We start from the raw sequence: 12452 nt of genomic DNA, 5'->3' as shown, positions 1-12452 counted from the left end.
GGCCACGGCCACGGCCACGGCCGAAGACTCTAAAGGAAGCCGACCTCTGGCCCAGGGTCCTCGGGAGGAGGTGCGCGCGACGCGGACTGGGAGCCCGGCCGCCGAGGAGCTCCGTCTGCCCAGCACCTCATTCGCGCTGACCGGGGACTCGGCTCACAATCAAGCCATGGTGCACTGGTCGGGGCACAACAGCAGCGTGAGTACCCCGGCGGGGTGAGGGCGCGCGCACAGAGTTGCCCCTAGGTCGGGGTGGAGAATGGGAGGTCTAGACTGGAGGAGGGGGGGAGATTTGTCCACTTCTCCCGTGCCCCAACAGGTTAGCAGAGTTTGTCATCATGATAGCGCGTGCGTGTGTGCGTGTGCGCGCGTGTTTCCTGGAGACCCTGGAACTGGGGCTGACCGGAGAGTGGAGAGGGCAGAGGCGCTGTCTATAGATGAGCTTCCCTGTTCCTGAGAGAGTCAGTTTCCCGTTTGGGGGTGTTAAATTCGTGCGTGAAGACACGCACTAATGTGGAGAAGGATCAACTGGACGAACGGACGGATCCCTGCACTACCCGGGCTCCGCGCCTCTGCACGAGACGAGGCCATGGGGACTCCTGCCCGCTGGGGCGCAGGATCGGCCAGCTGTCCAGGCCAGGAAGCGGCCCCAGAAGGCTTAGGTGGCAGCGGAAAAGTTTAGAGCGTGAAGGGAGTTCCGCGCCCCCTCTCTCCGCCCCGCTCGCCCCGCGTACACAAGCAAGCCTGTATCCCCGGCAGAGCCCAGTGGAGTCCGTCACTGTGCCGGCCACACGCTTCTGCACCTCTCTCCCGCTTCTACATGTCTGGGCGCGGCCAGACCGAGAGGTGGCGCCTCTGAGCCCACCCTGGAGGTTGGGGTGCTCAAACCTGAGCCCCGCCTGGCCTGCCAGCCGTCAGCTACAGGGCCACATCGCGTGTTCCAGGGCGGTCTCCACCGCAGGTGGAGGAAAGGCTGGGGGCCGGCTCCCGCCCTGCCTGGCTCACCTCCCAGGTCCTGGCCCAGGCATCCTTGCACACCCTTCCCTTCTTCCTGCCTCTGTTCCGCGGGGTCCAGGCGTGGGTACAGTAGAGCTCCAGGCAGAGTGTGATGGACGTCAGGAGCAGCTTGGAAAAGCCCATTTGGGGGGAAAGCTGCCCGGGTTGGTTGTTTTTACTCGTGGTGAACCGCTGTTGAAAAGGTTCCCTAGGATGTGTCCCTTGTTTTAGCAGAGCCCCGGTGCCCACGGTGTGCGTAGTGTATCTCATAAGCACCCCAGCAGTAGGTGAGTGCAGACACCCTGTTCTTGGTAATGTGCAGCGCAGTGGCCACCCAGGCTGTGTCGGATGCTGGGTTCCGGGGTGTGTACAGACCAGCTTGGCAGCTGCATTGCTGGACGACCCTGTGGAAGGCTCGGCAGGGCCAGGTGTCCAACTCCAAGGCCCCAGAGGATGTGTGTGGGCGTGTGGCTTCTTTGACGGAGGCTTATGAATCTGAACTTCATTTCACTTTGATAATTAGGGGTTGTGTGTGCTCAGTTTTCCACTAGGTGAGGAGGATGGATTATCTGCGAGGAGTAAATGCATCCCAGGAGGAGGAGGAGGAGAGGGGAGGAGGGGGTTAGGAGCTGTCTTCACACACCTGTGGCTTCCTTCCTGCCACACTGGGACAAGGCACATTTAGCTGGCTTGAGAGTTTTCCTTGGTCTGCTTTTATCATTCTCCAGTGTTGACAAAGCCCCTGGAGGTGGGACTTCAGAGAGAAAATGCTTCCCACAAAGAGCCCAGTGTGCAAGGCAGTTCAGCAGCAAAAGAAAGGGCCGTTTGCCCTGTGTCCCCGGAGGTGGCCCTCTGTGGGGGGCCTTCTGGCCTGGGCAGCAGGTGGGTTGGGCTTGGCAGCCTTGGTGATGGCTTCCAGGCCCGAGCCACTCACGAACATCCCCTCGGGTCCTTCGGCTGCTCCTGGCCGGTGTCACCACCCCAGCAAGTGCAGGGCAGTGGCCTGTCCCCCGCAGGCAGAGAGGGACTGCTCTGGAAGCTTCTCTTCTGACCACACCTGTTGGCCATGCCAGGGACAGGCGTGCTCACTCTCAGGTCTGGGAGGCCCTTTGAGGAAGAGGGGAGCTGCCCCAATGAAACTGTGTGACAGGGCCCTGGAGAGGTCCTGGGAGCCAGCCTCAGCAGGTTCCTTGTTTGGGTCTGCTCCCCTCCCCTTTCCGGACAGAAGGAAAAGAAGTGGAGGTGACTGGCAGGATGATGAAGTGTCAGGAAGGTCCTTTCAACCTGATTTCCAAGGGAGGAGAGCCACAGAGCAGAGAGCATGGCCCTCACCCTGCCCTTCTGAGTGGATTCTGTGCTCTGGCTTCCGAAGTGTTAATGTGTCTGTCTCCAGGAAGGCCCCAGATTCAGGATCAGCACCACTGGGCTTTGGTGCCTTGGAGTACTGGGGGTCCCTGCTTGGGTTGGTGTTTAGTTGTTCATGTCTCAGAATGGAGCTCTGCCCTGCAGAGGGTAAGGTCCAGGATGTGGCCTAGGAGAAGGGTCTTCACCTCCCCTGATGGGTCAGCCCGGGACTGGCACTTGTCCAAAGCTGGGCAGCTGTGTGCTTCAGCCCCGGGCTTGGGGTGGGAAGGCTTGAGGCAGAGGGCAGCAGCAGGAGGAGGGTCAGGCCCCTTCTGTCTGCCTGAGCACCACTTCCGGTTTCCCGGGTTGGAGGTGAGTAGACTTGGTATCGGAGCCTCTGCTCCAGAGGGTGATTTGCCATGGCTGTGCTCACCCCTGCCTGAGCTGGGATCCTGGTGATTAATGGGTTAGACAGCGTTTCACAAACACCCCGGGGAGCCCAGTCCCGGTGGCTTACAGGGAGACAGAAAAACACATTATTCTGTCGTCGGCTTCAGATGAAGAAGCCCCTTGCTTGCCCAGTGGCTTGGCAAATGGCTCTTGTGGGTGGAGAGCTGTGAAGACACAGCCCACGTCCTTGTGACCCCTCTTCCTCCATGAAGGCTTGGTGGGGCCCCTCCTTCCTGCACTGAGGCAGGAATGCCGTGCCCTCCCTCAGGGTGGCCCTGTCTTTTCTGGCAGCTCCTCAGGGCCCCGGTTTGCAGGCTGCTGCTCCTCAGTGTGCCTGCCAGGCCGTGCTTGGGTCAGGTGGGGTGCAGTGGGGAGACACAGGTACCACTGTTCCGGAGCTCAAAACAGAGCATGCAGATTCTGCAGCAGGGCTTCTGGCTTTCACTGGTACAGCTGGCCTGTGCTCTACAATGTTTACTCCTAATGTGCAAAGTAGTGACAGCTTTGACCAGATTAACTGTATTTCGCTCAGTAAAGCATCTAATTGGGGCTCCAAACAGATTTTTCCAGTAGCTTTTGGCTGGGTTGCCTCGCCTTTGCCGTCCCAGCGCCCAGGCTGCAGTCGCAATATCTTAATGCATTCTGCCTTCTTGGAGGCTTAGTGAAGAAGCCAGCCACAAGAGCTGTTCTTCAGGGCTTTGCCAAAAAAGCCTGTTTAATTAATATTACAGGAGAGCCACCTCAGTTGAGGTGCAGCTGGGAAGTGCGCTGGGACGCAGGAGCGCTAATTGCTCCTGGTGGCGGTGTGGGATGTGAGCAGAGGAGGGGCCGGGCAAGGCTGTGTCTGCTGTGCTTTCCTCTGACGCCTGCCCCGGGTTCCAGCCTCGGATTTGCGTCTCCAGTCTTGCAGTGGTTTATTTCCAGGGTGAGCAGAAGTTGCAGACTCTAATGGGAAGGCTTGATTCGAGGATCACAGAGATTCCATGTGGTTTGCAGGGAGGTGTGCTGGGAAGTGGCTTCTGGGTTGTGCTGGGTTTCAGGGAGAAGGCACAGGGCAGGAGGCTGCTTTGGGTGGCTGTTCCTGGAGCAGCTCTGGGACTGGGTGTCTCTGGGCCCCCAAGTGTCCAGTAGGAAACAGAGCCGTCCCACAAAGCCAGATGGGGATTAGGGGCTGACTGGGCCCTGGGGACCAATGAGCAGGTCACCCCGTGCTGACGCCTTGACCCACTTGTTGCTTTCTGGCTTTGTACCCTCCTTTGGCCCGCGGCCTGGCTTGAGATGCACCCTTTGAGGAAGAAGACGTCAGGAGTCTGGGACGGAGCTCTTGTGGAGACGGAGGTGGACAGTACACAGGCACGTCCCTAGCAAGACGGTGGGTGAGCAGCAGGGCTCTGTGTGGGGTGCAGATTTGCTCACCATGTCTACTGCCAAGTGTGTGCATGACTGGGTGAGGGCCTGGGTGGGCCCAGGATCTGCTGATGGTGCAGAGAAGGCCCTTGTCTCATTTAGTAGGTAAGTGAGTGATGGTCCCAGGTTTCATGGCTCAGGCTGCAAAAGAATCTGGAAGTTTTGCCTGGGATGTAGATGACTTCCTGACCCACAGCTGCAGAGTGCCTCACTTCCTGTTCCTTCCTTTTAGCTCGGGGGCCTTTGGCTTCGTGGATTCCAGCCCACAGGTCTTTGGCCTGGTATTTAAGGCCCTTCACTGTGTGCACACACGCACCCTGTGTCCATGCCTGGGCTTGGGGGGGGGATGCTGTGTCTTGTATGGTAGCACGAGCAGCCCCCTCTTGTTCCAAGCCCCTGATCTCCAGCTCTCCTTGTTTTAGGGTCCCTTTTTCCTCTGTTAGGATGTCCCCGGGGGTCATGGCTCAGTTGGACTCGCAGGCACCGGCTCTGTGAGGTCTTCGCTATGATCTTCCTGTTGTTTGTAGAGTTTACGTTTCATCATTTTGGCCTAGCACTTGATGACTTTACTCTTCTGTTATTGAGTGTTTTGAGGGGGAGATAAAATAATCTGATACCTTCCCTGGCTATTGGCTCTGCTCTTCTTCTGGGTGCCTTTTTGCCCAAACATGCGGTTTATGCACTTGTCTTGTTACCCCATGTGGACACTGATCTTCACCCCACTTAGAAAGAGGATGGAGGTAAGGACTGGTCACCAACACTGGCATCTTCTTGGGAACTTCAGCGGTCCGATGGACGCTCACAGGCTGTTCAGCCATTTGCCGAGAACTCCTGTATGTGGCTTTGTTCTGCACACTGAGGACTGGCAGGGTGTGAGGAGGGAGGCAGATGAGGATGACAGCGTTTGCCTCCAGGTCCTGCTCATACGCTGTGGATGTGAGATGGCTCTTCTGTGCTTGCGGCTAAGTAACACGACTGTGACTCCTGCCACGGCTGTTGTGGTCTGAGGCTCTGAGCTCAGCCGGGAGAGGGTCGCTGTGGGGGGCCCTTTGGCACCTGGGCTCACAGAATGTCGAGCCTGGAGAGGATCTTGGGAACCATCTCTGTCAGTCACTCAGCGGGGATGAGGGGTGAGAGGCTTAGAGAGCAGCACCTAGGAGCTGGACCCAGATGTTTGCCCTTTTCTCATGCACGTGTCTGCCTCGGTTAGTAGCATTTTCTCTCACGAGGGCTCTTTTATGTGTGTTCACTCACGTGAAGTACAGTGCTGCCCATTTTACAGGCCGGTGGACTGAGGCTCAGGGTTGGTGTATATGTTGCCAGCCAAAGGCTTAGGAGTAGAGGTCTCCCTCCTGCTTGACAGTTGTACCCCACAGCCACGGTGTCTACCCACTGCTGCGGCTGTGGGCAGTAGATAGCAAGCTCTTTCATGCTGGATGAGCTGGATCTTACTAACTGCTGTGGAGGGAGGGTGCTGTAGATCACCTGGCCAGGTGAGTTACTGCTGAGGAACCAAGTCTGGCTGCGTCACCACATGCACTCAGCTTGTGTAGTTTGATTGTGTGGTTTTATTTACAGAAATGCTGTTCTTTACAGTACTCTAATAAAAGCAGCATTGAGGATGGCAGGGCTGCACAGAAAGAGCTTTCTGTATGAAGTCTATGCTGGGGGGCAGAGGAAACTGTTCAAGGGTTAGGGTCAGAAAAGTGTGACTGTGTCTAAGGAGGGCGCACACTGGAGCAAACCTACTTTACGGGAAAACCCAGGAATAAAGCTACACAGGAGAGGTGATCAAGAAATCTATTAGGCAGTGGCTCACGCCTGCTTGGTGACTTCGTTACCTATTTGTAACATGGGGCCAGCGCCCACCTGTGCAGAGTCCTTCTATCCCGAGCGCTGGAGACAAGCGCCTGGGTTCAGATCCCGCCCCGTGTGACACTGGGAAGCTGGTCACCCCCTCTTTGCCATCTCGTCTTCTGCAGAAGGGGGCAATGCAGACAGTGGCAAACCTACTCTAGTACCTTCCGCATCGTGAGGACTCAGTGAGTCTGCACATGGGGCTAGAAGAAGTGACTGGGCCACTTGCGGGGAGCCTGTTTGACGGTTTCCAGTGGGCTCAGCAGCTGGAAGGGGCCCTCGCTACATTTTCAGATGGAAATTCTGCAGGGGAAGGAGGAGGTGCTTGTCTGCAGTTCCACAGTGAGCTGAGGGCGAAGGACCCGGCATCAGGAGATCCCACTGTCGCTGCAGTATGGCTAGTTGCAGTGGTGTCTGTGTCACCCAGCCCCGAGATGGACAGTGAAAGAGATTAGCAGGTGAATGGCTGGGGGCCTGGCTCCTTGAGGCTCCGACCCAGAATCCGTGATAGAAAATGACTAGAGTTGGTTCGGTCAGAAGCCAGGCAGAGACTGCCCTCATGTTAGTGAGTAACTTGAACTCTGTTTCTAGGGCGTATTGCGTGGAGGGCTAAGGGATCTCTGAAGTTGAAGAGTAGCTTCTCTAGTCTTGATGATTACGGTGCTCAGGGTGAGGACGGAGGAGCACGCAGGGCTGGTCGGCAGGTGGCGTCCACAGTGTCAGAGGTTCAGCCACATCCAGGTCACGGGGTGGGCCTCGCGGCTCCGTTTTCTTCCTCCGTCCCCAGCTCTGCCTTTGGCCTGGTGTGAAAGGGAGAGCCGTGGCTGGGACTCACTGCACCAGTTCTGCAGCCTCTTGCTCAGAATGACTTCGCAGTGCTCTACACCTTCCCTGAATACCTACCTTCATTCCCTTTTGCCTTCACCTGTGCACCAAGCGTGGAACCAGAGATCCTCACGCAGACACTAGAGGGAGTGTTGCCCTGGGAAAGAAGAGAACGTAAACAAGATGAAATAATGAAAAGGCGTCGTATCCGGAATTGTTCCAAAGAGAGAAGATGAGAAGGAGCAGCTGTAATGTATTGTGTGAGAGGCTGCTTGGTGATCCACAGATGGATAATTAGTGGGCAGCGTGGCAGTTCAGTCCTCGATGTTAATCATTCTGCCTCTGCTTGAAGAAAAAGGAAATGGTGGTTTTTTGTCCAAGTATGGGCCGTTCAACCCTCAGTGACCGAATGAGACTGCAGGTAGAGTCAGCTAAAAGGGATACTCGGTTGGTTCCCCACCTCTTCTGCGCTTTCTTCCTTATGTTCCCTCATTCTCTCGTGCGCGGGGGCTGGTCAGCAGAAGCTTGTTGGTTTGAACGGAATAAATACTTCCTTACATACTGAGTACTGCCTGGGTGAAGAACCGGTGTCTTGGGGCTGCACAGGGTTCCCACGGCCTGCTCCTGGCTGGTCCTAGACCTGACATCTGGTTCCTGGGGCTTGCTTTGATTGTACCAGACACAGGCTGGAAGACTCAGGGATGACTGTCCAAGGGTGAGGAGAAGCCACCTGTCTGTGACGAATGGAAATTGGTGGGTTGAGATCGAGCTGCCTTGCCTTTGGGGTGTGCTAGCTCTGGCTGGTTTTCTACACTCTCTCTCTCAGTCTCACGTGGGATCCAGCCCCAGATGCCTCCCGGTGTAACTTGCTTCCCTTTTTCTCTGTCTTCCATGCCTATTTCATGTGCCTGCTTTCCTCTGAGTGTTTCCTGGGATCGATCACCTCGCAGGTAAATTAATTAAACTCCAATCTTGTGTCTTTCTTTTTGAGATTTGTTTCTGGAAGGACCTCAACTGATATAACTTACTTATTTCCAACTCCGTTAGTCTGGCTTCTTTAGAGAAACAGAACCAAGAGTGTACAGGCACAGATTTGCTATAAGGGTTGGCTTGTGCAGTTGTGGTGATTGAGAAGTCAGAACTCCATATGAAATTAGCAAGCTGGACCCGGGGGAAGCCAGTGGTATAGTCTCACTCTGAGTCCAAAGTAAGGAGGAGGGAGACAGTTGTGTAAATTCTAGACCAAGTCCATTTTCCGAGGCAGGACAAGACTAGCATCCCAGCTTAAAGACACTGGACAGAGAGACAGAATTCTTTCTTGTGGAGCCTTTTAGTCTCTTCAGGCCCATCCAGATGGCGAAGGCAATCAGCATTATTCAGTCTCTCGATTCATGTGTCAGCCTTGTCTAGCAGCACCCTCACAGTCACAGGCAGAATAGCGTCCAGTCAAGTATTGAGCACCCTCTAGCCTAGTTAATCTGACATATAAAATTATGCATCACAGCAAGGACTTTCTTAGTGTTTTAAAATTCTCTTTTGAGCCCTACCATGGTCATACTGGGAATGGAGAGGGTGGCTGACCCTGAATCTGAGGTGGTCCTTCCTTTGCACTGCTAGAAGGAAGGAGCACAGCCTAGGTTGTATTGGTTGGTACGGGCATAGTGTGTGGCTTAGGAGGGACACACACTTCTGATGTACTTTTCAGTGCCATTTTTCCAGGGCTGAGGAACTCCCCTTTCCCCAGGGAATGGGCTTCCCCATACCTACAGTGTCCCTAACCTCCATATGCTGGCAGGTGATATGCTTCCCTTTTTCTCAGATTTCACTAAGAGCAGCTGAGCTCAGGCTTGGTTTCTTCCTAAGACGACATCAGTAAAGGGTATCAGGATGTGTTGAAAGGATGTTGACTTTGGGAGTGAGAGTCTGGTCCCCAGGTCTGGCTTCTTGCTTTGTGTTGATTGTCTTCAGGAAGTCTCTTGCTTCTTGGATGTGGGGGAGTGAAGACCCTTCCAGGTGTAGATCCTGCCTGTGAGTAAGGCTGTGAGCATGTGTGTGGCACTTTTATTAGTGAGTTCATTATTAGCAAGGAGAGGTCTGAACTATGATTGAAAAATTGGAAGATATTTTTCAAACATAAATAAATTTGGTCTTACCTAAGTGGATGTGTTTATTCATTCTTTTACTGATTCAGCTAGCTGCTTATTTGCTTGGTGTAATGCTAGTTATTTGAAGTATCTGGAATTTGGTTTCCTCATTTTAGAAACAGTGTTGTGCAGACTCGTGCAGGTCCGTCTCACCACAAACCAGATGTGATACCAGGTCCATCACTCTGTGTGTGAAATGAGGATGATCCTGCTGTTCCTGTTTTGTCATGGATAAATGATGAGGTGCTGTACACGGAAGCACTTTGGAAAGAATGGGGTGATAGGAGCTGGAGGTGTTATCTACCCCATGTCCCTTAGGGACAGATATTGTGGAGAACAATGAGATAGCATAAAATATGTATAATTTAAGCATATTTAAGAAATAAATTGAATGTAATCAAAATTATAGTGAATGAAAACCAATAAAAAAGTTAAAAATTATGGTTGTTTTTATGATCTGCAGCAAATCTAGTAGCATGACTGGAAATAGATGTCATCCTCTGTCATTACATTTGCATCACTCGACAAGATGTTTTCTGATCTTTGAGGTCTCATAAATTACCCTGTGTTCTGCTAGTTGCTCCGAATTGTGCCCTATCGGTTTGGGTATGACTTTCACGTAGAGAATTTTGTTCTACTGAATGGTTTTACTTTATTTTCCTTACAGACAGAGGAAACACCTACCTTTCCACCACACTACTGAGATATTCTAGATGTTTAGGAGGATATTCTAATAATATACCAATTTCTTTATTTCTAATCCTGTTTGCCTACCCTTCTGTGATTCCCATTTATTTTGTTCCTGGATTTGTACTTATTTTTGGATTCCATTCCTCGTTGTTGGGTTGCTCTTCATTTTCATATGGTAGATCCTCAAGCAGTCTTTTCACAGAAGGTATGGGAATGTCCTTGTTTATATCCGTTGTACTGATTAGATACTAGTAGATTTCTCTGAACTCTTAAAAGATGGGATCTTGAAGAATAAACCATATGGTCACCAAGTACTTAGGAGATTCATTAAAAAAAACTTTTGTCATGTCTAAAATTTTATTTTACTCTCACAATGGCTTGATTGTTTATCTAGACATAGAGCTCTAAGATAAAATTGTATCCCTTGGATCTGTGAAGGACTTTGATTACTTACTGGTTTTGCAACATCTGCTACTTTTGAATCATATGTGTCTGCGTTCCTACTTAGGGATGGATGATGGTGAGAAAAGGCGGTGCTTGGCATGGGAAACCTGTGACTTTGTTCAAATTAGTGATGTGAACCTCTTTAAGGAAACCTGACGAATTAAAATCAGATCACAAAATCTGAAGTATGATGTGGGAGATTACGCACTGTGTGTGGTAATTTGCCATTGACACTTATTATTCAGATGCCTTTAAAATAAAAATATAAAGAATTGCGTTAGCTAACTTTTACTTTAAAACTACATTGCTGTGCAGCACTTAACCACATGTTCAGAGACAAGGCTGTCGTGGTGGGCAACCCTCTGATGGAGAGGTGCATAATCTCACCAGAGAGTTAGAGGAGGCCGAGAGGCTGCAGCTGAAGTCTCAGGTGGCACAGGATCAGGTAAAGAGGGGTGCACAGTGTTCTTGGGGGTGCCTGTTTAGATCTACCATGTCCCCCAAACTCTTGTGTGCTTGTAAGGTGACTGGATCACGGGGCCCTGTACATGTCTGGGGATCCCCCTGGGCAAGTTCAGCAGTGGGGTGTACTGCTTGGAGGTGGTCACGGACTGTGACCTGGAAGAGTATTGTCCCCGCCTCCTCCCTCCTCTCTTCGCCTTCTGGCCCGGTGTGGATCCTCTGCTGTCCCAGGGAGTGACCATCTTGGGTGGTGTATCGGATGAGAATGATTACTCAGAGATGAGACTTAGTTCAGTCACCGAGAGCCCAGAAGGCTATTTCCCAAGGAGAGCACAATGTGGGAGAAGAAAAGGCTGCCGCCAAGCCACGAACTCTCCGGCTTTTATTCAGCGTGTCTGTGCGAGAGAAAAAAGTAGGAAAAAGCAGTCTGGGCCAGGAGCTGTCTCAAGGCTCAGCAGTTTTTTTCTGGGGAAGGGGGAAGGATGTGGTCAGACGCAACATGCTTCTCTAAACTTCTGGTTTAGCCATTTGATTCTCACAGAGCTTGCGTGCTTTTTGCTTGGTTTAATCATTTCTGTGCTTTTGCCCTGTGTTTTCCCATTCACTCCTCATAGAGCCTGTGTGTTTTTGTCCTGCAGTTTAATATTTGGTTTAATCACTCACTGCTGGCCAGGTCCCCCACACTCTGACCTTCCATTTCTCCTATGGAGCCAACCGCCAACCCTTGGAAACTATGAGACAAAATAAAACAGACCTCTCCTCCTTTAAGTTGCAGGTGCTAGGTCTTTTGTTCCAGTTACAGGAAGGTGACTTATTGTGGGTATGTGGTTTCTGTTGCTGGAAGGAGCAAGGTGTGTGAAGGGGACAGGGAGGGATGGTATGGGGTGGCCAGAGCAGAGGCAGGGGGGGGCGCGCTGGACGAGGCGCAGCTGGACAGGCAGCATGGTTAGCAGCAGGCTGGACTTGTGGGTCTGGGGAAGGGAGTTCTTTATCTGGCCAGCAAAGAGGTAAGCTGTGGAGTGGCTTAAAGTGGGAAAGTGACACATTTAGTGAATCATTGTGGCCAGCCCGGGGGTTAGAGGAAGAAAAAGGTGGCAGCTGGGAGACCAGATTGTATTGAGGCTCAGAAGGATGAAGGCTTGGGTGGCAGCAGTTGGGTGGGTAAGCAGGAGCCCACTGAAGAAATACATGGCTGGGTCGCTGGTGGTGCTGTGGCTGACTCTTTACTCCTCCTCTGGTTCCCCTTGTGTTGGGTCTTTGCCCTGTTTCTGGAGCTGGGGGCCCTTTCTCTAAAGGATGCTGCGTCTGGTCCCGGCTCCATTGTTTGATAGGACTTGTTGAGTGCTTCTCCCAGATGTCTTGTGCCTCTGCCCTGGCTGTGAAAGCATGTTTGGTGCGCCCCTTGGTCTCAAGAGGAGGGCAAGAGACCAGCAGCACCCAGCCAGTCCCAGCCCGGGGCAGCCCTGCAGCACAGCTCCCCGCTCCAGTCACCCTTTCCTTCGGGAGAACTCGTGATGATTGTGTGAGAGTAAGTGATTCTCTTTTTTTTGCAGCAGAAGCTCAATACAGCAGGTAAAATCCGTAGATCCTGAGAGATGGGTTGTAGCAAATTTGTGGGAACACACTGACTGTGTAGAGAGACTCACCTGTGTTTCCAGCTCATTAGCTTTCTGTGTTCCCGCTCCAGCTCAGCTTGCTTAGGTGCAACTTTTGGCGGTTGCCTGGCGCTCATCTGTTTACAATTCATAGCTGCTTTTCTAGAGCTGAATGAGGCAGGTCAGATCCGTGGTCCAAAAGAATTAATCTTTCTCTGTACTTTCCTTTTTCCCAGCAGCC

General features: G+C 52.5%; 1 protein-coding gene across 1 annotated transcript in view; it reads left to right on the top strand.

The window, feature by feature from the left end:
• Nucleotide 1: 1 nt before the first annotated feature.
• The window catches only part of Sorcs3 (sortilin related VPS10 domain containing receptor 3), a gene marked incomplete at its 5' end in the record, with an annotated part of 534900 nt that continues 522449 nt past the window's right edge, over nt 2-12452 (top strand). Inside the window, one exon of the mRNA XM_033761244.1 lies at nt 2-196. Within this exon, the coding sequence (XP_033617135.1) occupies nt 2-196 (195 nt within the window). The remainder of the gene's footprint in view (nt 197-12452) is intronic.

This window comes from Fukomys damarensis, unplaced genomic scaffold (genome assembly GCF_012274545.1).
Source record: "Fukomys damarensis isolate Sample0158 unplaced genomic scaffold, DMR_v1.0_HiC HiC_scaffold_8, whole genome shotgun sequence".
Lineage (NCBI taxonomy): Eukaryota > Metazoa > Chordata > Mammalia > Rodentia > Bathyergidae > Fukomys > Fukomys damarensis.
This window is presented reverse-complemented; position numbering and strand designations above follow the sequence as displayed.